This window comes from Pelobates fuscus, chromosome 4, assembly GCF_036172605.1.
Source record: "Pelobates fuscus isolate aPelFus1 chromosome 4, aPelFus1.pri, whole genome shotgun sequence".
Taxonomy (NCBI): Eukaryota; Metazoa; Chordata; class Amphibia; order Anura; family Pelobatidae; genus Pelobates; species Pelobates fuscus.
The window spans coordinates 147,024,810-147,048,933 of NC_086320.1; the positions used below are offsets into that span (position 1 = coordinate 147,024,810).

The window sequence follows — 24,124 nt, forward strand, 5'->3', positions numbered from 1 at the left end:
CAACTTTAGATTAGTAAAGTGGTATTGGGGTATAGAACAAACCCCTGAGGTCTAACTCAAGTTTCTCCAATTTAGGAGTTTAAATCACTTTGTTTATACAACCCTAGCCACACCTCCCTGTATGTGACCTACATAATCTTGTTAACACCTGTCCTGTAAAGGGTAATCTAGTGTTTAAACTTCCTTTATTGCAGTTTTTGGAATTTAGAAATTCTTATCTCCTGCACTGTTAATAGCTTGCAAGACCATGCAGGAGCCAACTGAGTGAGATTAAAGTTCAATTTACAGAGCAAGAGACAAAAACTTCTAAAGCAGACACACTGTACAATGTTTTCATGTTTGCTGTGTGGCAAGGGCTGCATAAACAAAAACAAAGAGTGATTTTATTCCTAAAAGGTAGAAAATTGAGTATTGAGACGGCAGAGACATTATCTACACTATTATTTATCATCAACTTTTATATAGCGACAAAATATTCCACAGCGGTCTACAATGATAAAATTGGGATAAATGACAAGTAATTTACAAACAGAATAGAAAAGTGACAAGAGGTGAAGTAGACACTGCTCATACGAGCTAAAAATTAAAACTGCGTCATTAAGTTGTTTTGTTGCTTAGATTATCTCATTGGCAAAATAGACATGTAGCATAATAAAATTATTATGCTACATGTTTATATTTACTGCTCTTTTACAGATACCATGGTTATACCTTTGTCAACAATAAAGGAGACAAGGATTAACTCATCTATGCATAAATGAGGTAAGTTGAGGTGCCCAGCTCTAGTTCAGAGATGTCCAGACCTAGACCTGCAGATGTTGCTTGACTACATTCCCCATAATTATATTTAGACATTACATTGCAGGTTATATAACCAAGTTTAACCAACCAAAGCAGGTGATAGCAATGAAATTCCATGGGAAAGAGAAACCATTCAATAATACAATTTAAACGATCAAGAACAATTCAAGATGTGAGTTTGTCTGCTCAGTCAAGAATTACATATTGATTACACAGCCCACACAAAAAGGTCACAAGGCAATCCCAATAATTAGCTCTGCAGTAAGCAGTGGAAAAAAAATAAAATATTCTCATACATTATGCATTAAACTGTGATCTAATTTTTGGTTGTTGCTATTTTGGATCCCCATATTGTGAGAGCTACTTTGCAAACCATATGAGAATAGACATTCTGCGATAAGCACCAGAATTACAAAATGAACGTTCCCACTATCTGGTCAACGGGCTCTGCAGGATCATCTAAATTACATGTCCATATAAAAGTGTAAAAACATGTGTATAATTGCCTTGCAAGAATTAGCACACTAATTATTTCCCTGGCTGAATGTAAAATACCCTTAAGATGAGATCACTACTTATACTATGCTGTAAAGTAATGTCATCTTGTTTTATAGTATTTATAGAGAGCAAAAATAAAATAATTAGTTCGTAATGTAGTACGTATGGGGTGAATGAAGGCAAAGAGTGATGTATACTAATGGAATCTCAAAATAGAAAGAATAATACAAAAATAAAATAAATACAAAATAACTACATTTAATTAAGCGATTAAATGTGTTATGGGGGGGGGGAGGAGGGGGGTGTAGAGGGAGAGAAAGGCTCCTATTGGGTCTAGCAAGCCATTAACAGAGCAGGAGATTAGAAATACTAAATTAATCAGAATTTTCCGAAAATTAAGTGTAAACATTAGATGACTCTTTACAGGAAGTGTTTAGGAAGGCTGCACATGTCACCTGCAGGGAGGTGTGCCTATGGCTGTATAAACAAAGTGATTTAACCACTAAATGGCATAGAATTGAGCAGTGAGACTGCAGGCGCATGATCTATACACCAAAACAGCTTCTTTAGCTAAAGTTGTTTTTGGGACTATAGTGTTCATAAACAGGCTTAACAAACATATTCTCTAGTAAGTCTTCCCATTAACTCCAGTTGTCAACCAAGTCATCTGATTTTAGTGTTCATAAACAGGCTTAACAAACATATTCTCTAGTAAGTCTTCCCATTAACTCCAGTTGTCAACCAAGTCATCTGATTTTATGAATGTATGTGGTGCGACAGATACTTGTGATTATACATAAATGTTCTGTTCTGAAAGGGACAGAACACATTTCCAGTATACTGTGGCTGCCAATAGTTGCCAGGAATAATAATGACAGTGCAGAAAGGGTCTGTCGGTGAGTATGTGTCTGTCTGCCAGTGTGTGTGTGTTTGTTTTGGTTAGTGTTGCATTGGCTGCGACTGGACAGTGGAGTACCTGGAGGTGCATGGAGGCACACAACACCACGTCACATTCTGACATGACATCAACATGCTCCACCTTCACAGGGTTTCAAGAAGTAGCAGGAGGATCAGATTTGGCACAGGGTGCGGACGGCGCCATTTGGGGTATACCAGAGGCCGGACTCCAGAGTCGCATACTGGCAGCGGCAATGTGAGTGGAGTCTGCTTGTTGGCTAGAGGTGGGAGCTGAGATTTAGTAGAGAGGGAGGACGGGGGAGACTGGGATTTAGTAAAGGAGGGGTCTGGGATTTAGTAGAGGAGGGTGCTGGGTTTCATTTTATACTGTACTTTTCAAAATAAACCTACGTTTCTATGAAAATGTTAAGTTTTTTTTTTTTGCAGCCCTCATAAAACTTAAACCTTGTTTATGGGGCCCATGCTAGACTTAGAGTTTGACATGCTTGCTCCACATGTTAACTGTGACCATGTTTTTTTAACCCCCTTCCCCCATAACATTGTATCTTCTTTGATACAGGTTAAGGTTCTCTAGTAAAACATACTTTTCTAGCCTCTTAAACTTTTCTGAACATGGAGGTTTTTTTAAACCTAAATCTAGAGCTAGAAACCGGTATAACTGAAGCATAGCTTAATGTTTTTCGTTTTTGTTTTATAAGAAAACAAACTAACCATAAGATATTAGAAAGGAATGGAGAAAGCTTCATGAAAGGCTACCTCTGGTCTAATGTAATGGTAAGTAAACAAAAAAACAAACTGCTAAATAGAAGAAGATGTGGTGTGTCCATCAATAACGGCAAACCTTTAAGGGCAATAAAACCACTTTCAGTGGGTTACAAGTGAGCACAAGGTTACGTTGGGTCACTGTATGTCAAGCAAGTCAATGGTTATCAACCTCAGTCATAAAATTTGCTTCTAGTACTAAACATTCTCCAAGACTCCTACAAACTAAAAGAAATGCGGAACAGAAAGGAACACGGCACAGTGCTTAGGAAAAGAGGCACAAGAAGCCAAAACAAGTATTATTTAGCAGACAATTCTAAATGGAGAATACATACAACTGCGTATTATAGCTTTAAAAAACAAAAAAAAAAACACAAAAAACTATTGTTCATAATTCTATAAAAATGCTATTCTACACAACCCACTTGCATGGCACACAGTGAAATTTTAAGAAAAACTAAGGTAAAAGTTTTTTTTTTAGTAGAAATCTTTATTTGATTTTAGACAAAGAATAATTTACATATATCTCATACAAGAATAAAAACAAAAACAACAATAAATATCTAACATTCAGTCTCTACACTTACTTCTGACATACATCATTCATAAACATAAAAAGTGGGATAAGGATACAGCATACGTAGGATACATTATATATCTTATTCTTTAACATTTCAGAAATCCGAAGTGAATTAGTGAACTACTCATAGTCTTAAATTTGTAAGCACTTTTTTCCCCCATCTCATATTTCTGTACATTATCTTCCATATATATATATATATATATATATATATATATATACATACATACACACACACACACACACACACACACACATATACACCCATCTTATTCTTAATCTGAGACAAAGCATTTTTCCATCTTCTTGCTATCAGGATCTTCACTGCCATGAAAGAATGCATAGAAAAACTAAGGTAAATGTTGAGCAGATAAGCCGTGCTACGCCCCCTATTCACCACTGCCAATCTGTCCAACAGATCACAGAAATATGTACAATTTTATTATCATACATTTAAGTGTAGATGGATATAGAGTATTAGTAATAAGCATTATAAAGACAACATTCATAGAGGGGAAAAAAATAGAGCTATGAATTTAGTTCATATAGTGCAAAAGAAAACATACATGCATTTTTTCTTTGGGGAATATAAAATCTTGGCCTGGAAGCCTCCCCCCTTCTTGACTAAACAGAGGATTCCCATTGAAAAACTTGGCAACCAGGCACACTTGTGCTTGATAAGTTTTGAGCCTTTCTTTAAAATGTTAAAGGAACACTCCAAGTACCACAGCCACTGAGGCACATTGTGTCAGCGAATGCTCTCAGCCTATCACAATTCCCCCAGGAAACCTTCATGATACTGCGGCCAGAAGGAAGAAAGAGAAGGCAGAAGTGTCAGGCACTATCCGTTAGAAAACAGTTTAACTCCAGACAATCCTGCCCCAAACAACTTTTATGAGCTTGAGTAGTGCTCCTTTAAAGGAACACTATAGGATTAGGAATAGAAACAAGTATTTGTATTGCTATAGTGCCCTATTCACCATTTCGATTACCACCCCCTAAACAGTAAAAGGGTGAAATATACCTTGCTGCCCTCTGTGCTGCAGTTACAGGCTATATACACCAGAACCACTACATTATGCTAAATAGTTACATAGCTGAAAAGGGACTTGCGTCCATCAAGTGCAGTCTTCCTCACATTTGTTTTTTTTTTGCGGTTGATCCAAAAGAAGGCAAAAAAAAAACCCAGTTTGAAGCACTTCCAATTTTGCAACAAGCTAGGAAAAAAAATTAATTCTTGACCCCAGAATGGCAGTCAGATTTATCCTTGGATCAAACAGCCATTACGCTACATTGAAAAATTATATAATTGAATATTCAGTTTTTGCAAGTATGCATCTAGTTGCTGTTTGAACAACTGTATGGACTGATAAAATCACTTCTTCAGACAGAGAATTACACATCCTTATTGTTCTTACAGTTAAAAACAAAAAAAACATTTCTTTGCCTTAGATGAAATATTATTTGTTCCAGTCTAAATGCATGACCTCGTGTCCTATGTAAGGTCGGTTTATGAATAGATTTTCCACACAATGGTTTGTATTGGCCCCGAATATATTTGTATAATTTTATCATATCCCCTCTCAGGCGACATTTTTCTAAACTAAAGAGGTTTAAATTTGTTAACGGATATGTTCCATTCCTTTTATTAATTTTGCTGTAGTGGTTCTGGTGACTATGCTATCCCTTTAATGTATTTAAGGGAGCTTGAGGCACACCAGCGTGCCAGAGCACATTAGTTGAAAAACCACTGCTCCACCGTATATGGTTTATCAAAGTATGTAGACCAAGCCTAATAATGCTTTTCAATGTTTAGAACTGCAAAGTTTGTTGGACCTTCCTAAGTAAATAGAATGATTACACATTCCATCCATTAGGGCACAGAAAAGAGCACTGATGTGCCAGTCTCAAAAATCCCATTACATGTGACGAACAGGTGCAACTTTGGTTGCCTAAGCTTAGCATACAGTGCAGAGAGCACAACATTCTGTCTATGCATTTAAATGTGCTCTACATTTGTTTTTAATATAGAAGGCATATATACACATACCAAATACATACAAATTATAAGGCTACAACAGACTCTTGATTTTAAAATTATAATATATATTTCTCAAAAATCACAATATTTTTTTATAATTATTTGAAAAATTGATGCAAAATGATTAAAATGTATTAGATTTTAGCTACTCTAGAAAGGTTTGTAAAAGGGGTGACGTCATATTATACATTAAGATATTCATATGGATACCTCCGCAGATTGCATATAATACGTATACGACTGCATTTGTTCCCTGGAAGACATTGCAGATTCCAAGATGTGCACCCGTCCAATCAATGTGATGGCCTGCTTTTTAGGTGGAAACCGGTACAAGCAACCAACAACATTGCCACCACTCTGATCTCACTAAAAAAGTTCTACTATCCAGACAGAGGCCTGAGATAGCCACACTCAATATAACAACCCATTGAATTCACATCAAGACATGTTCAAAGGCCCGTGTTAACCATAGGCCTCTCAGTAAGAGCATCAAGATGTCAACATCTGGTTCTCCGGTGAAGTAGATAAGGATCATTTACAGATTTATTGTTCTGCGGCTTCAAATTTATGCTGCACTCTCAGCTACTTCAGATTCCACTTCACACAGATATTGAGAAGGCCTGTGCAGAAGATTACAGATTTTATTAATTTGTATTAGATTAAATTTCACGCAAGGCCTCTCAGGTCCATCATTGTGATCAGGAGAGGCACTCTAATGCACTTTCCCACGATTGCAAAAGTAATTCACTATTAATTTTGCATTTGTCAGGGCCTCAAGTACAAAACATGCATGGTATTCAATATTATCTTCTGCAGTCATGTCTGTTTTCTCATACTGAAGTTCTTCATAATGAAGATTTCCTGAGTATATATGTGATCCCAATAAGCAATCAATGTAAAGACAATATATGTGGACTCTTGCAAGTTTCAATTTTTAAAACAAAATGTGTTTTACTCTCTTTTGATGTATTCAGTTTAGACGATTGTTGTGCCTTTGTCTCCCCACTACATAGTATACTACTTTGTTTTAGAATGGCAAGGTAATTTATTATTAGCATTTACATAGTGGCAACATAATCCGCAGCGCTTTAGGGTATTAAAAAGGGGGAGAAGACCCTGCTTATAAAATTTATTATTAAAACAAGCTTATAATTTAGGATTTGAGTTAAGAAAATATTGTTAGGCGTTTTGCCCGAAGATGCGGCATGGTCTGGACTGGACTTGAACCTGGGTTTCCAGGTTTGCTTTTAATACAATTCACACGGTTATGGTTAAAAAAAAAAAAAAATCAAAATAAAACTACTTGTCCTGTTCAGACCCAGATGTGTGTTGCCCAACCGGTGAATCAGATGTACCCACTAGTAGGAAATAGGTACAATGTGTGTAAGACCTATCAGCATAAGTATAAATCAAAAACCAATGGTTACTCGTTCAACTCTTTCTTCTGTCTCTCCATGATGGTGTTTTCCAAATCATATCCAACAGATTTTTCTCCTCCTCATTTTGTTCCCTTATCTACCTGTACAATTTCCTTTATATTCATCTAAAATTAGTTCCTTGCCTTCTTTCACGGTTTGGTTGACTTCTTGATTACTTTGCTAATCTAAGGTCTATCGTGGGATGCTTGGAATGTGCACTTAAAGCGGCACTGTCATGCCGAACTTACCTTTCCTCAATCTCTTCCTCTTCTCACCCTCTCTCGGGATCTGTTATTCATTTCTTCCATTCTTCTTTAGTTTTCTTTAAAACCATAAGACAAAGTAGGGACTCTTTGTCTTATGGGATTCCTCCGCTTGACCAGCTCTGACCAGCGGAGGAGCAAAGTGTGCTTCATTTCCGCTGGTCAGAGCAATTTTCCCATGATCCCTAGCTTTCCTCCCTGTTCCCACAATGCTTCCTGTCAGTATTGCCGAAAGTCCTGTCACTTAGACAGAACGCCGGCAAAACTGCCGAATTGCATCCTAACAGAATGAGCACTGTTTCTCCATTGGTGTTAGGATGCAATTCGGTACTTTGTTCGGATCGGAATTTCATTCAAATGAATGAAACTCCGATCCTATTCATTGCTGTGGCTGCATCTTGAAGCCGCTTAGTAGATAACTCCCTAATTCCCACGGTATCAGGGAGCTATCTACTAAAAGGCTGAAAGACCTAAATTGGTCTTTCAGCCAAATTTACTAACACTAAGTAAAAATGACTTAGTATTAGTAAATAATATGCCCCTACTCGCTATACCGCGAGTACGGGCATGTCTAGTAAGCAGTGAGCAGCCTGTGGCTGCTCACTGTAGAAAAAAAAAAATATATATTGCCCCCCACCCCTAAATGACGGGTGGGGGCCGTTAAGTAAAATAAGGGAGGGAGACCTATTGTCCCCCCCCCCCCCGGCCCCCACCCCTGAGCGGTGGGTGGGGGCCATAAAGATAATGAGGGGGGGGGACCTACTGTCCTCCCCCCCCGGCCCCCACCCCTGGGCGGCGGGTGGGGGCCATAATGTTAATAAAGGGGGGGGGGGACCTAATGTCCTCCCCCCCGGCCCCCACCCCTGGGCGGCGGGTGGGGGCCATAATAGTAGTAGGGGGGGGGGGACCTACTGTCCTCCCCCCCGGCCCCCACCCCTGGCCGGCGGGTGGGGGCCATAATGGTAATAAGAGGGGGGGGGGACCTACTGTCCTCCCCCCCCCGGCCCCCACCCCTGGGCGGCGGGTGGGGGCCATAATAGTAGTGGGGGGGGGAACCTACTGTCCTCCCCCCCGGCCCCCACCCCTGGCCGGCGGGTGGGGGCCATAATAGTAATAGGGGGGGGGGGACCTACTGTCCTCCCCCCCCAGGCCCCCACCCCTGGGCGGCGGGTGGGGGCCATAATAGTAGTAGGGGGGGGGGGACCTACTGTCCTCCCCCCCGGCCCCCCACCCCTGGCCGGCGGGTGGGGGCCATAATAGTAATAGGGGGGGGGGACCTACTGTCCTCCCCCCCCGGCCCCCACCCCTGGGCGGCGGGTGGGGGCCATCATAGTAATAAGGGGGGGGGGACCTACTGCCCCCCCCGGGCCCCACCCCTGGGCGGCGGGTGGGGGCACTAAGTAAATCCCCCCCCCCCCATCAAGGTGACTAGGGGTGCCCAAGCCCCTAGTCACCCACCCCCCACCCAAATAAAAAACGCCCCTACCTACCCCCCTCACCCTAAAAAATAGTGAGGGGGGAATAAAATTGCTAACCTGTAAAGTAAAATTAAACTTACCATTCGACGTCTTCTTTTTTCTAAAATCTTCATTTTTCAGCCCCAAAAAAGGCCAAATAAAAAACCATTATAGCCGTCGAACTAAAAATAAAATAAAAAACCCGAGCGCAAAAAAAAAAAACCCGACGAAAAATAAAAAACCCGAGCGCACAAAAAAATAATCCATCTTCACCCATGGAGGGCTCCGCGCAGACTGAGCTCCGCAGGGCGGGGCAAGGCTTATAAAGCCTTGCCCCGCCCTGCAATTAGCCTAAAAACACTCTGATTGGTGGGTTTAAGCCAATCAGAGTGCTCTTTGTCATTTTACAAGCGTGGGAAAGTTCTTTGGAATTTTCCCACGCTTGTAAAATGACACAGAGCACTGTGATTGGATGGCTTGAAATCCATCCAATCACAGTGCTCTGTGTCATTTTACAAGCGTGGGAAAATTCTTTGGAACTTTCCCACGCTTGTAAAATGACACAGAGCACTGTGATTGGATGGCTTGAAATCCATCCAATCACAGTGCTCTGTGTCATTTTACAAGCGTGGGAAAGTTCTTTGGAATTTTCCCACGCTTGTAAAATGACACAGAGCACTGTGATTGGATGGCTTGAAATCCATCCAATCACAGTGCTCTGTGTCATTTTACAAGCGTGGGAAAATTCCAAAGAACTTTCCCACGCTTGTAAAATGACACAGAGCACTGTGATTGGATGGCTTGAAATCCATCCAATCACAGTGCTCTGTGTCATTTTACAAGCGTGGGAAAATTCCAAAGAACTTTCCCACGCTTGTAAAATGACAAAGAGCACTCTGATTGGCTTAAACCCACCAATCAGAGTGTTCTTAGGCTAATTGCAGGGCGGGGCAAGGCTTTATAAGCCTTGCCCAGCCCTGCGGAGCTCAGTCTGCGCGGAGCCCTCCATGGGTGAAGATGGATTATTTTTTTGTGCGCTCGGGTTTTTTATTTTTCGTCGGGTTTTTTTTTTGCGCTCGGGTTTTTTATTTTATTTTTAGTTCGACGGCTATGATGGTTTTTTATTTGGCCTTTTTTGGGGCTGAAAAATGAAGATTTTAGAAAAAAGAAGACGTCGAATGGTAAGTTTAATTTTACTTTACAGGTTAGCAATTTTATTCCCCCCTCACTATTTTTTAGGGTGAGGGGAGTAGGTAGGGGCATTTTTTATTTGGGTGGGGGGTGGGTGACTAGGGGCTTGGGCACCCCTAGTCACCTTGATGGGGGGGGGGGGAATTTACTTAGTGCCCCCACCCGCCGCCCAGGGGTGGGGGCGGGGGGAGGACAGTAGGTCCCCCCCCATTATCGTTATGGCCCCCACCCGCCGCCCAGGGGTGGGGGCGAGGACAGTAGATCCCCCCCCCCCCCTTATTACTATTATGGCCCCCACCCGCCGCCCAGGGGTGGGGGCCGGGGGGGAGGACAGTAGGTCCCCCCCCCCTATTACTATTATGGCCCCCACCCGCCGCCCAGGGGTGGGGGCCGGGGGGTGGAGGACAGTAGGTCCCCCCCCCCCCTTATTACTATTATGGCCCCCACCCGCCGCCCAGGGGTGGGGGCCTGAGGGGAGGACAGTAGGTCCCCCCTCATTCCCATTATGGCCCCCACCCGCCGTCCAGGGGTGGGGGCCGGCGGGGGAGGACAGTAGGTCCCCCGTCCCCCCTTATTACCCTTTTTTTTTTTTTTTTTTTACAGTGAGCAGCCACAGGCTGCTCACTGTTTAGTGGACATGCCCCTACTCGCGATATAGCGAGTAGGGGCATTGGGGAGATTTGAATCTCCCTTGTGCTATTATGGGGGTCATATTGACCCCCATAGAGTGAGGGGAGGACCTGGGGGGCTAATGAAGTGGTGGGGAGCACAGCTCCCCACCGCTTCTGTCTTTACATATTGCAAGGAGGGAGCTGCACGCCGGTAGCTCCCTCCTTGTAATAAACCGAACAAACAAACGAACACTGATACACAGTGTTAGTTTGTTCGTCTGATTTTTTTCTATTCATTCATTCGTCTGTCTGATGAATGAATGGGTGAAATTCCCGTTCGCATGTCCAGATGTTTCACTGGGCATGTGCGGGAATCTCACAGTCTGTGTAGTGTGGGTAGATGACGTGTCCCACAGGGACTTCACCTACCCACACAAAGATGGCGGCGCCCTGAATAAAGATCGGGGCAGAAAATAAAGAATAAAAAATAGGTAATCTGGGGGGCTTAGGGGCATTTGGGGGTGACTAGGGGGTCGATTGGATGTAGTTGAGGCGGGAGGGGGGTTAAAAAAAAAAACGGAATTCGGCATGACAGTGCCGCTTTAAAACCATATTTAAAAAAAAAAGAGAAGTACACATGGCTTCAGGGCTGTTTGCGTAGCATGCATGATAAAACTATTGTACCACAGATAAAATCTAATGCAAGAAACCTATTTTGCGATTAGGTCCTATAGTTTCTAGTTTATCATTTTTAAAAGTAATTACTTTCCCATTCATATTTTACTTATCTCACTTCAAAGCAGCTGTTCGTAGCAATCCAATTTTAACTCAATATGGCTATTAATATTATAGGAAAATATATAATAAGCTAATTTTGCACAAATTTTACAACAGGAAATATATCCTTATTTTAACCCTAACAGTAGTAATATGTTGCCTTGATAATGTGAATTCTTGTAGGATTGTGAATTAAAATATATAAGAAAAAAAATTGCAGCCAACATTTAGGCTTGCTGAAGAACACAAGCTGGTTCAAACATATGCATTTTTACCTGGTTAGCGATTACTGTCTGAGTGACAGGAAATGAGAAATAACATTATTCCAACAAAGACAGATTACAAAAAAATAAAAAATAAATAAAGTTAGAATTGAACAGAAAGTGAAGGTAAAAAAAGGGAGATTGAAGGTTAAGATGTTTTGTTACATGAGGTAAAACATCAGGATTTTAGGACAAGTAAACTTTACTAGACATATCTACACAATTTCCAGAATGGGGAAGATTATATTTAGAAAGCAAGACAGTTACCTATGCACAAATTACACGCTTTTAAATGGTCATGAGCTTAGAAAGAAAAAAATAAATACATTTCAAATTACCGTATTTACTCGAGTATAAGTCGAGTTTTTCGGCACATTTTTTGTCACCCCTCCTACACAGTACACACCACTGGATCACCAGGGAATGAGAGCCCCCCTCCCTGGCCATGTATCAAGCAGGGAGGGGGGACAAAAAAAAATCTAAATAAAAATATAATACAAAATTTAATAATATTAAAATAAAATAAAAATATTAAAAAATATATCAAAATAATAATAATAAAAAAAAAACGCCCACCCCCCCCACTAAGGTTACACACTCTGCATCACATACACACATACACTGCATTCACACACTGCATTCATTATATACACAAAATAAATATTCAATTAATGTAATTTTTGGGGGATCTAATTTTATTTAGAAATTTACCAGTAGCTGCTGCATTTCCCACCGTAGTCTTATACTAGAGTCAATAAGTTTTCCCAGTTTTTTGGGGTACATTTAGGGGGGCTCGACTTATACTCTCCTATATACGGTACTTGACGAAAATATATGTATGAATTTCCCAATGAGAGGGAAGTAGAAAATGTAAATATAAACCGAATCAAAGCACATAATTCTCACTCTCTCTTAAATGAGTGATATTACAATGGACTCTACCCAAGGGTGCTCGGTTAGTCCTCAGGTGTCTTTTCCAAGAACGGGTAGATCAATTACAAAATTTGTCAGATGCTTTGAAGGAGTCACAGGAGTTTAGAAAATTGGTAACACTGCTGAAAGCCAGTGGTTTTTACTAATGCTGGACTTGACGAATTTGTTTGGAGCCATTTTTCTTTTTCTTTTAAGTATCGGTTTTATTTTCCACGCGAAAAATGCAATTCTTAAAGGGACACTATTGTCACAAGAACTAGTACAGCTAAATGTGGTTGTTCCGGTGTGTATAGCCTGTCCCTGCAGGCTTTTCAATGTAAGCGAGGGGGGAGGTACCTAAACAGACATTTTCTTACACTCACAAATTGACATTTTTGTTTTAATTATTGTCCACCTAGCCTCCCTATCTTTGGGAAAGCTAAGTGGATCTTTCCCTGGGGTCCAATGTGGCTCCTCTCTAATATGCAGTTCCTTCCTGCTCTGCACTCTCTGCAGTGATGCCGGGGCCGGAGTGATGACATATCCCGGCTCCCGGTATCAGTTAACAGCACGCAAAGAAGCAGAGAGGAACTGCAGGAACATTACTGCTCCGCAGGGCGGCCAGCACCAATAGCTTAGCTAAAGGGCTGAAAAATTATAGGCGCCAGGGCAAAATTTCTAGTCACAATGGTGACCTGGAATTTGTCAAGCCCTGTACTAATGAATATATAGGATGAAGACATGAAATAAACGGAACACTGAATCTGTTTAGAAACCTCTCAAGATATATAGGAACCATGCTCTGAATCTATTTACCAAATTTAAATACACTCAATTTATGAGACATCTATGGGTACAACAGTAAACAAATAAAAATATCTATAGCTCTCATATTTCTCCTCAGATATCCTAGACTCTTCAGAATGGGTTTCCCCCAGGGATTGTTTAGGATTAGGTAGATACTTGACAGACATGTTCCAAAGTCAATAGAGTAGAGAATCGGTTTCATTTTTAACAAACCTGTTACTTGGCATATGGACTAAAATTGCAGAATACCTGATTGTTAAAACATGACCTAGGGATAGCAGCGAGACCTATTAATATTCCTTCCAAAATAGTTAAACATTTAGAGCTTGAAAATATTCCTGAGGTGACAACTCCAGGCTGTAATAACATGTATGCTGATGAAACATTAACCAATCGTGACAGTGAAGAGATGCTGTAATAGTGATTTGGTTTGAATCTGGACTGCAGCTCTTTAGGTGCTGTAGCTGCCGGCCAAATCTCCAATAATGGCTCTGCTCTGCGGTGGTTCACAGCCCAGATCCTCAAGACACAGAAACATCCCTAGATTTGTCAGGCTTATTTTGGACCAGAATAGAAAGACGAATGCTCACCCTCCGGTTCTAAGCGTTTGCCTAACATGCGTATCAACAACAATGTGCAGATGATTGACAACAGAAAGTATCTAATACGAGTGACACTGAATCTTGTAAAATTCTGCAAAATATGATGGCACTATACAGGTTAATAATATTAAAAACACTACACGTCTAAAAAAAAAAGTTCAAAATGCAAATTGAGCGATCAATCCAAGACAGCATTTAAGCTATGACTTCACAATAGGCAGGTGAGGTGTGGTTTCTGACTCAACAATATTTGACACAAACATGCGCTATGAATTCATAACTTAATGACATTTATATTTACTTAACAGGACACGTAATTTTTGTTGATATATTTCTTTAAAATCGAAATTAGATCATAGATTTTACAAATTTGCCTGATAGGAAGCTTAAATTGACATTAGCAAATATATCCTTTATTAACATGGGGGAGAAATAGAGTTTTCCCCAACAAGCTTTCTTATTCAATTAAACTGCGTAGGAATATACAGGAAGGCACCACCAAGATTTGAGGCCAAACAAGCACAAACCCCCACAGTGCAAATACAAAAAAAAGACTTGTGCTTTTCACCTGCATATCTCAAGTTGGACTTTCAGGGCTCCTTCTTAGGTTTAAAAACTTTAGAAATCCTTTTTCGCACAAATATCCCAGAGTTCTCCGCCTAAAGCATGCATGTGAGCACAGTCAGGCACTATGTTCAAAACCACGCTGATGAGACCTACAAGGTCGAAACTGCAGTTAATGGATTATTTCTTGTCACTGATCCTTTTGGATCATGTTTTGGTTTTAAAAAAATAAAATAAAACAAAAACTGTGTTTATAACATTTACTGTCTGCGCTCATTTGCATATCAAACTGGGAACTTTGGGATAGTGGTGTCTCGAGTTTCTATGTCCAAGAAGGGCCCCTCAAAAGATATACAGGTGATCCATAGTAGGATATACAAACATTCAACAGATATGTGATGGATTTGGTTATTTATTTTTTGGTGTGTGAGTGGTTAAATGTGTGTTTATGTATATCTGATTGAGTGAGTAGACGTGTAAGTGTGGTTAATTAGTGATCATGGTTCCTTATCTGGATCCTAAATTTTGTATCTGGCTCCTAATAGAGAAATTTGTCAAGGCCGGTGACTTATCGACATATTTTTCAATACTTTCTCTATCAGTTTAGAGTATGATTCCACATTAAGATTATTACAAAACAAAAAGAAAATAAGTGTATGTGCACTTTTAAAATTTTTTATTTCTAATATTTATTATTTTTGTAGTGGGGAAGGGGTTATACATTTATAAAGATTTTTTTTTCCTAGACAAAATAAAATAAAAATTAAGTTAATCTGTGGCTTGGTGAATTTTTTACCTAGATGTTGCAGTTTGATTCGATTCAATTTACCATGTAGTAATTAAAACATGGTATGTGGAGGGGCGGGGACGGACAACCGACCGAGGCAGATGTATGAAGCTAGAGCTTCTCAAGGAAAAGCATGAATCTGACCATAATTCAGGGGTATTGAACACAATTCCAGGGTGAATGCATCTGAAAAGACAGGCTGCGAGATATCAGCACTGCCAGAGTCCGAGGCCTGCAACATTAGGGTGGTGGGGGTGGCCACACCTCCACCTCACACAGTTCTTGTTTGTTTCTGTGCCCTGTCCCTGCCCCTCCCCTTTGGACTGATGGAGGATAACCCGGTCCCCACTGCTGGATTGACCTGCAGCAGTGGAAAACAGCCGCGGAGAACAAATAAAGGGTGCAAATTCTGAAAGATCTAATAGCCATGACAAGCCTTACAAGATGGCCACCACAACAACCTGGGCCTTCCACGAGGTACGGATAGAGCAGGCCTTAAGGTCTCAGTTCTGGGCTACAATAAGCCAATGAGCAGAGAAGGAAGTTATGGCAAGCTCCACACTGACACTCCCTGGAAGTGTCCTCAATCCACAGCCTGCCTTACATGGCCATGTTTTGGCTCCGAAAGCAAGAAGGAAGAGGAAGAAGAAGCGGTGGGCACCTCAATCCCAGAGGCTCAGCCCTGCTGGTAGCCGCAACATACCTAAGCCTCAGTCCGCCCAGGGTCGACTTCGCACGCAGGGCTCAACCCCTCGACCAGTGCAAGCTCTCTCACAGGCCTGGGGCCACAAGGGAACCATATCCATGCATGGAACTGCTGCCTTGTGCCAGAGTCTCCCTTGTCCCATGACGGCTCTACACTCCATCCAGCGTGAGTCTGTGAAAGGGACAATTAGCCGCTACGTACTCTTGGTGTGCACTTTAAGCATGCCGATCAGCGGAGTAGGCTGAGCGTGCCTTTTATACTGGGTGCTTGCATACACTCCGAGTGCCCTCTGAGTTTAAATGCCATTTGCCATACTTAACATGTTTACCCTTACCACATCTGCCTTCCGACTTACCTAACCTGTCTCATGCTAACTTAAGTTCCAGAATGCTTTTCCCCAGACACTAATGTCTACTACCCAGTGGTAATATTACGAATAGAAATGTCAGTTAATATAGCGTGAAGTATTTCCTGTTTTCCCCTTAACTCTCCACGGACTGTTCCCCATCACGCTCATGTTATACTCCGCTATACTATTAATATAACAATAGATATTAATACTAACAATAGATCAGTTACCTAGCCTGCTTCCACTAATGCTCATACTAGCATATCTACTGACATTATGTATGATCACTTTTTCGTATATAAAAATTGTGCAGTTTACTCAATGTCATGACGTTATGTGCTTCGCATTGCCTGTATTAGCTATCGTGGCATTAAAGGCTTGTGATAAACCCTTTGCACAGCAAAAATAAAAATTCAAAACCTGGTATGTGGCTTGGGATGCAGTCATGCGCATACTAAACACCCATGTGACCATGCTAATGAGATTCAGATACACACCACAGATTGCTGCTAAGATGGCTACAAATGTATGCGAACTAAACTTGCACAACCAGAAGCAGTGTCCAGGGAACTGTCCCACCATAACAACTTCATTCTGTTTACGTTATTATTGTGTCTGGAGTGTTATTTAAATCTTTGGATTTCTCCATCTGTTTCTTTTGTGGCCTGTAATTTTTTTAATATATGCCATTTTTTTCTTTAATACAATGGAACAATCCAAGTTTTCCCCAATTTGTCAAAAAAAAAAAAAAAAAAGTGTTTGGTTTAATTCTCTTTTCCAGGACTTGAAGTTTGAAGGTCTACTGAAATTGATAATCCTGCGAAAGAATTTACCATGATGAAAACAATTACATTTTTGACAATTGTTGGAACAACAAGTATCGATAGGAATTTGTCACTTTTCAGAACAAGTCAATTAATATCTCTGATTGAGTATTAAAATTAGTGATTGATCACAGCCCTAGACTTTTTGTTATGTTCCCATAAAGATCATGACAAGACCCAACAGCGCATAATATGGCAAAGTATAACACTGGTTAACACATCCTATGGGAGAGAAGAAAGGTTTAATTTTGTACCCATTAACACATGTTAATCTGCTTGACTACATTGTAAAATGGTCAATAGATTAGATTCCATTATTAAAATAATATTAAGATTATCAAAGCAGAGTAATGTTTACAAAGATTCACATGACAAACTCATTTTGTGAACGGAGAGTAAATGCACTGCTAAAAAAAAAAAAATGTTTGCATTAACCAGTGGTACATGCAGTATATTGACTTGAAGTGATGTACATTACAGAGTGAAGAGTTTATAGAATAGTCACGCACAGCCTGGCAGCACAGCCAGATGGCATTTATAGTTCAGCCATAGTCATATGAACACAGTGGAATAACAGTTGTAGGTCTGATCCTGAAGATCTTCTTAGAATAATGATAACTACAAAGCAAGAAGTCAAACTTCCTCCAATTATTCATCTCCCTGCTGCCTATATAGATTCTTCATGCATGCTTGGAGAGGTTTCCTGCATTCTATTTTAGGAGAGCAATCAGTACAAAAATCAAAAAGGTAACCAAATGCACAGGACTAGTCTTGTCAGTAATCATGTTGATTTTGTGTCAAATGTAAGCATTTTATTTCAGAGGGGTGGTTCCCTAAAGGAAGATGAAACAGCCGCCAGAAACATTCATTTTTGGAATCACTACAAAGGAGGACAAAAAACAAACAACCAAAAAAAAAAAAAAAAAAAAAAAAATACACAAGCCCGCAACAAATGCTCATACTAAATTAAACATTGTCCCTCAAACTTGAAATGTTCATTACAAAAAAATAAATGTAAACGGATAATCCAAGTGCAGTAACAAATTTAGAATTGGAAAAACATTTCCCAAGAATGCTCATTTTCTTCTTTTTTGTTGTATAGATGATGCTTTACTTAACACTACCGTTGGGCTGGTCAGTCCCATGTTCTCTTGTTGATCCAACAAACAGTGTTGGCAAGTTGATTTGTATTTACTAGGTGCCATCTGGTGAGTGTGAAACTTGCAAGTAAGGCTGCTAAATGTCGTCATGATGTTGCGACAAAGGGGTGGCATTTGACATGTGGGGACAAAGGGGTGGCATTTGACATGCATTAGTTAGCGATCCAATTTGGGTTGACTTTCCTTTGAACAGCACACACCAGCAAACCAGAGAGTAACATAAGCAAAATATATTTAGTTTGCAGAATGCAATCCTCAAATCGATTTATACTGATTCAAGTATGTTTGTACATTTTAATAAATTCATATTTTTAATCATATTGTTATACAATGTTTTTAACCTAGATGGATCCCTTACAAAATGGAGGTAAGTGGATAGATGCACAGATCTGGGTCTACAACTCCCAAGATGCCTTAAAACTAGTGAAGTATCATGGAGTTTTAAGTTCCAACTCCCTGAACAACACAATTAACAGAATAATTTTATCTGAACATGATAAATAAGTAGTATAAATTATCCATAATTACCTCTTTGGAATCTGGCAGGTGTTCTGGGGAGAGGTGCCTGTCTAGAAACATGTGATGTCCGCAGCCAATCATAACATGGCATTTTAACACTAGTCATTTCCTCTTGTACAGTAGGTAAATATGCGTTTGAGCTGCAAAATGATGCCAAATGCAATTTGTGCCACAAAGAACTAAAGCCCATAGCCATTCTAAAGAACATGTGAAAGCCATCAAGGGTATAGCAGTCAAAAGATAAGGTGTTAAAGTAGCAGAACAGGAAGGGGAGAGTGGAGTGGAGTCCTCTACGAAAGAGCAAAAGACAGGTTTGTGAAAGAGAAGTTACTCAGGGAGGTCATGAGCTTTTCTGAAGAGGGTTTTGAGGGACTAAACTGATACTGCAAAAATGTAATGTCTGCTTTAACAATAAATGCAAAGAGGGGTTAGAGTTTGGATTCCCAGGTAAGCTACAAAGCATTAAAAAAATTATTTGAATCTTAAAGGAACACTGTAGTTTTGGAAATACAAATCTGTTCCTTTATTGTGCTAAAACAAAGAGGAAAATAAAATATAATAGAAATCTGAGAGAGGATAATATCAGCTAAATATTTAATGAATTGCACTTACAAAAACAACCTACAGCTTAAAAAGATCAAGAGGTACACACCAACAGGGTGGATTTCATTTAAAACACTAGTTAGGACTCAATTTAAATCATGATTTTAAACATGAAGTCGTGCTGGTTGTAATAATCTTTAATATTTGCAACCAGATGACGATTACATATTTACCTAAACATTATATCCCAAGTCTTTAACGTTGTCCTGGTTGTGGGAAGTATTTTCCTGATTTTAGGGCGCAGATTATGAGGTAACCATAACAGTTCTTTAATGTAATATGGAAGTAACTTTTTTTCCAATTAATAACCACTGAGGTAGATTGGCAGTCAGATTAAACTTAAAGGCCTGTGTGGCATTCCTTGCAAAATAATAACTTTGAAAATCAGGTACACCCAAACCACCATTTGCTCTGAGATGTTGCAGTATAGACAATTTGATCCCTCTAGGTTTGCCTGACCAAATATATTTTATTATAGCCAAATTAAGTTTCTTAAAAAGGGAATGAGGGATGGCCCTTAAAAAGTATAGTATTTTCGGGAGAATATATTAGTCTTTAATGAATGTATTTTACCCAGCCATGATTTCTACAGCTCCCTCCATCTGTTCATCTCCTTCTGTAGTTCTGGCCAGACTTTTGCGAAGTTACACACATGCATGTTCGACAGGTTTTTGCTAAAGCTAATGCCGCCCAAGTAAGCCACATGTGATTCCCTCCACTCAAAATTGAAGGCATCCCTCAGACCATCCATGATAGGCCGTGGAAAATAAAAGGGCAAAGCCTGTGTCTTAGTTTAGTTGAGTTTAGAATAGGAAACATCCCCAAATTGTTTTTATATGTTATTCCTGTATCAAGGAATCAATAGACGCAACCGGGTTCCTTAAAGACAAAATTATATATCGTCTGCAATGAGCCTAATCATATGAGTGACAACACCAATGGCAACACCCTCTATCTTCGGGTCATTCCTAATTAATTGGGCCAGGGGTTCCATTGCCAGAATAAATAATAAAGAAGACAGGGGACAAATCCTGTCTGGTACCATTAGTAAGAGGAAAACTTTCTGAGATGAAACCCGTGGCCGACACTCTGGCTGTAGGATGATGATACAGAGCAAATATTGCATTTACTAGTGGAGTCGCAAGACCAAATTTGAACAAAACCTCTTTCAAGTGTCCCCAGTGTATTCTATCCAACGCCTTCTCTGTGTTCAATTAAAGCAGCAGAGAAGGCGCACGATATGTTCTAATTTGATGAATAATCTTGATAAACCTCCTAGTGCCATCCGTGGCTTGTCTGTCTAACACAAATCCCACCTGATCGTTTAGGGATTATTTTGGCCAACCTAGAAGCCAAAATTTTGGCATATAAATTTGGTATCGTTGTTGAGCAAATAGGCTGAAAATTAGTACATTTATTTGAATTCGTACCTGGCTTGGAAAGAGTCACAATCAGGGCATACAGTATCCCATCTTTATTTCAATACGAATTAAATAGCCCAGTCAAGTGTGGGGACTAAATAGTTGAAAAAGTCCTATAGTAATGCATCGTAAAACCATCCGGTCCCGGTGCCTTACCAGTAGGAGTATTTTAATTGAATCCAACACCTCATCCTGGGTTATAACTAAATTTAGAGTCTCCAGTTTATCTTGGGAAATTTTTGGTAGCAGAATTTGATTTAAAAAAAAAAAAAAAAAAAAATCATCTAATTGGGTCCAAATTAGGTTGACTGATGTTTGGGTCCGAATTAAGATTGTAAAGGGACCCATAATAATCTGCAAATAAATTGCTAATTTTCGTTGGAATAAAAAAAATAAATAAAAAAAACTTGTCTTAAATGTTTCAACATCAAGCTTGTACAAACCAAGTGTATAGTGTCAATTTGTTGCTTAATGTAATTTATCATAGCCAATAATGAGGGGGATGGGCTAAGTTTATTTGCCTGATTTAAGTTGTATAAATCCTTTTCCAAGATTTTACATTTTTAGATTTAGTTTTTGCTCATTGAATAAAGTGACCTCTCATAAAAGATGTGTGAGCATTCCAAACAGTTTCAAGAGCCAGGTCTGGATCCAAATTATCTTCAAAAGTAATTAGTGAAGGTAGTTTCAGCTAGTAATTTATTTTCAAGTTCCAAAACTAAGTTGACCATTAATCTCCACGGTCTGTCTGGAGTCACTGAGAGGAACTCAGAAACATGTAACATAATCGGGGCATGGTCAGACCAATTCATGTCCAATATTTCAGATCTTAATACAGTATGCAAAGTTGCCTCATCAACTAAAAACCTATCGATATGCAAGTACATGTTATACTGTAATAAATTATTAGTATAGTCTTTTTCACTCTCATGAGTCACTTGCCATGCATCATATATACCCATAAAACAGCTTCATGTAGTGGTTCTGGTGTCAAAAGCCTGTACCAGCAGGCTTTACCATGTAAACACTGCCTTTTCAGAGATTATACACAGATCAGCCACACCATTAAAACCTAATGACAGACGAAGTAGGAGCATTGATTATATCGCTACAAGGGCATCAGTCAAGGGGTGGGATATAAAAGCAGCAAATGTATACAGTTATTTATTTCATGTTTTGGAAGCAGAAAAAATGGGCAAGCAAAAAGATGAGTGACTTTGACAAGGGCCAAATCGTCATGGCTAGACTACAGAGTTAGATCAGCTCTAAAACGGCAAGTCTTGTGGGGTGCTCCCAGCATGCAGTGGTTAGTACCTACCAAAAGTCGTGCAAAGAATGACAATCTGTGAACCGGCTTCAAGGTCATGAGAACCCAAGGCCCATTAATGCATGTGGGGAGTGAAGGATAGCCCGTCTGGTCCGATCACGCAGAGGAGCTACTGTAGCTCAAATTGTTAAATAACTTAAGACTGGCCAATAAGAAAAAGGTGTCAGAACACATAGTGCATCGCAGTTTACAGCATTTGGGACTGCACAGCCAAACACCAGTTAGAGTACCCTTGATGACCCCTGTCTAATGTCAAAAGTGCCTTCAATGGGGATGTAAGTATCAGACCTAAACCATGGAGAAGTGGAAGAAGGTTGCCTGGTCTGAGGGATCATGAAGATGGCAGATTGCATGTGTGACATTTAGAAGGCAGGCCGGTAGTGTTATGCTCTGGGCAATATTATGTTGGGAAGCCTTGTGTCCTGGCATTCATGACGATGTTACTTTGACACGCACCACCTACCTACAGACCATGTACACCCCTTCATAGCAATGATGTTCCCTGATGGCAGTGGCATCTTTCAGCAGAATAATACACCCTGCCACACTGGAAAAATTGTTCATTAATGGTTTGAGGAACATGACAGAGTTCAAGGTCCTGCCCTGGCCTCCAAATTCCCCAGTTCTTACTCTGATTGAGCATCTGTTAGATGTGCTGAACAAAACAAATCCAATCCATTGTGGCCCCAACTTTCAGAACTTAAAGGATCTGCTGCCAATGTCTTGGTATCAGATACCACAGGACACGTTCAGATATTTTGTGCAGCTGATTCCTCGGATTTTGGCAGCATGTGGGGGACCTGCACGACATTAGGCAGGTGGTTTTAATGTTGTGGCTGATCAGTGTATAAAATCTATTTCTTTGCTTGTACAATGAATGTATGGATTTATTATGTTCTTTCAGTAAGTGTGCAGGTAGCGAGCGGTCAAGTGCAAGTTAAGCATCTATGGTTAATCTGCCTTTTAAGAACGGAAATGAGAGAAGAGGTATCATCTGCTAAGAAATTTATACCACAATAACCATTCCTACCCCTTACATAAAATACGGTGCAATGAGTTCCCATGCCCCTGTCACCAAACACCCTACTTATTACAGCTGCAAAAGTTTGTATGGGTCCAGGAAAAGAATAGCTCAGTGGGAGCTATTCTTTTCCTGGACCCATACAAAATTCAGCATTCTATACCACTTTTAAAATATTGAAAGTACCTTATGTGAACTCCATCTCTGTTGACATGACATATTACATGCAAACAAGAATACTAAACTGTGCCACATATTTGTCACTAGAATAAATAATGGTAAACAGTTTAGTCATAAGCACAAGAGGGCAAACCACTTAGAGGAGAACTTGACACAAAAGTATGAACGTGAAGCTGATAAATTAGTATGTTCGTTAATTACACCAAAAATGGCCACAAATTGCTGCCTGCAAATTAACAAAGAATGTAGCTATAATAATGCTGTTCAACAAGCTCAAGTAATAATAACATTTTTTAATAAAATATATATTATATAACTTAGTAAGGCATTGTAAATGTCATTTGTAAGCCAGAATTCATAATACAATCCAAATAACCAATTATGTATTTAATGGTGTAATATATGCATGTATTAATTTTGGAGACTAATGAAATATGCCACAATCCTCACAGATAACACACTTTACTAAGAGTCAGTCACGGTGAAGAACACCGAGTATTTTAATTACCAATTTCCTGTATGATGCTACTTAAAGTCATCTGGGTCAAACCCTCCACACTATGATTAAGGTCTTTGTATAGACAAAAACCTTGTTTTTGCTCACCTTTGTTGGGGCAGCAATAAAACGTTCCTACTCACAGTTCATTGTCTGGCTTCTACTCTTTTATGAGTGATCTGAACCTGTTGTGTGGAGCTGTGGGTCACTGGAGATTTTACAACATATTAAAGGCCCTCTTTTAAAATACAGAATTATGGATGCGA

The 24,124-nt window shown here is 39.9% G+C and overlaps 1 protein-coding gene across 2 annotated transcripts in view; it reads right to left on the reverse strand.

Annotated features, from left to right (window-relative positions):
• PARD6G (par-6 family cell polarity regulator gamma) overlaps window positions 1-24,124 on the reverse strand; it is a 129,191-nt gene that overhangs the window by 99,451 nt on the left and 5,616 nt on the right. The window contains exon 1 of one of the 2 annotated variants that reach the window (XM_063450492.1): window positions 14,470-14,555. The exons of the other annotated variant lie outside the window; for it this stretch is intronic. Coding sequence (XP_063306562.1) covers window positions 14,470-14,475 — 6 coding nt within the window. The 5' untranslated portion in view covers window positions 14,476-14,555. Of the gene's footprint in view, window positions 1-14,469; window positions 14,556-24,124 lie in introns of those variants that run through there. 2 annotated transcript variants of the gene reach the window in all.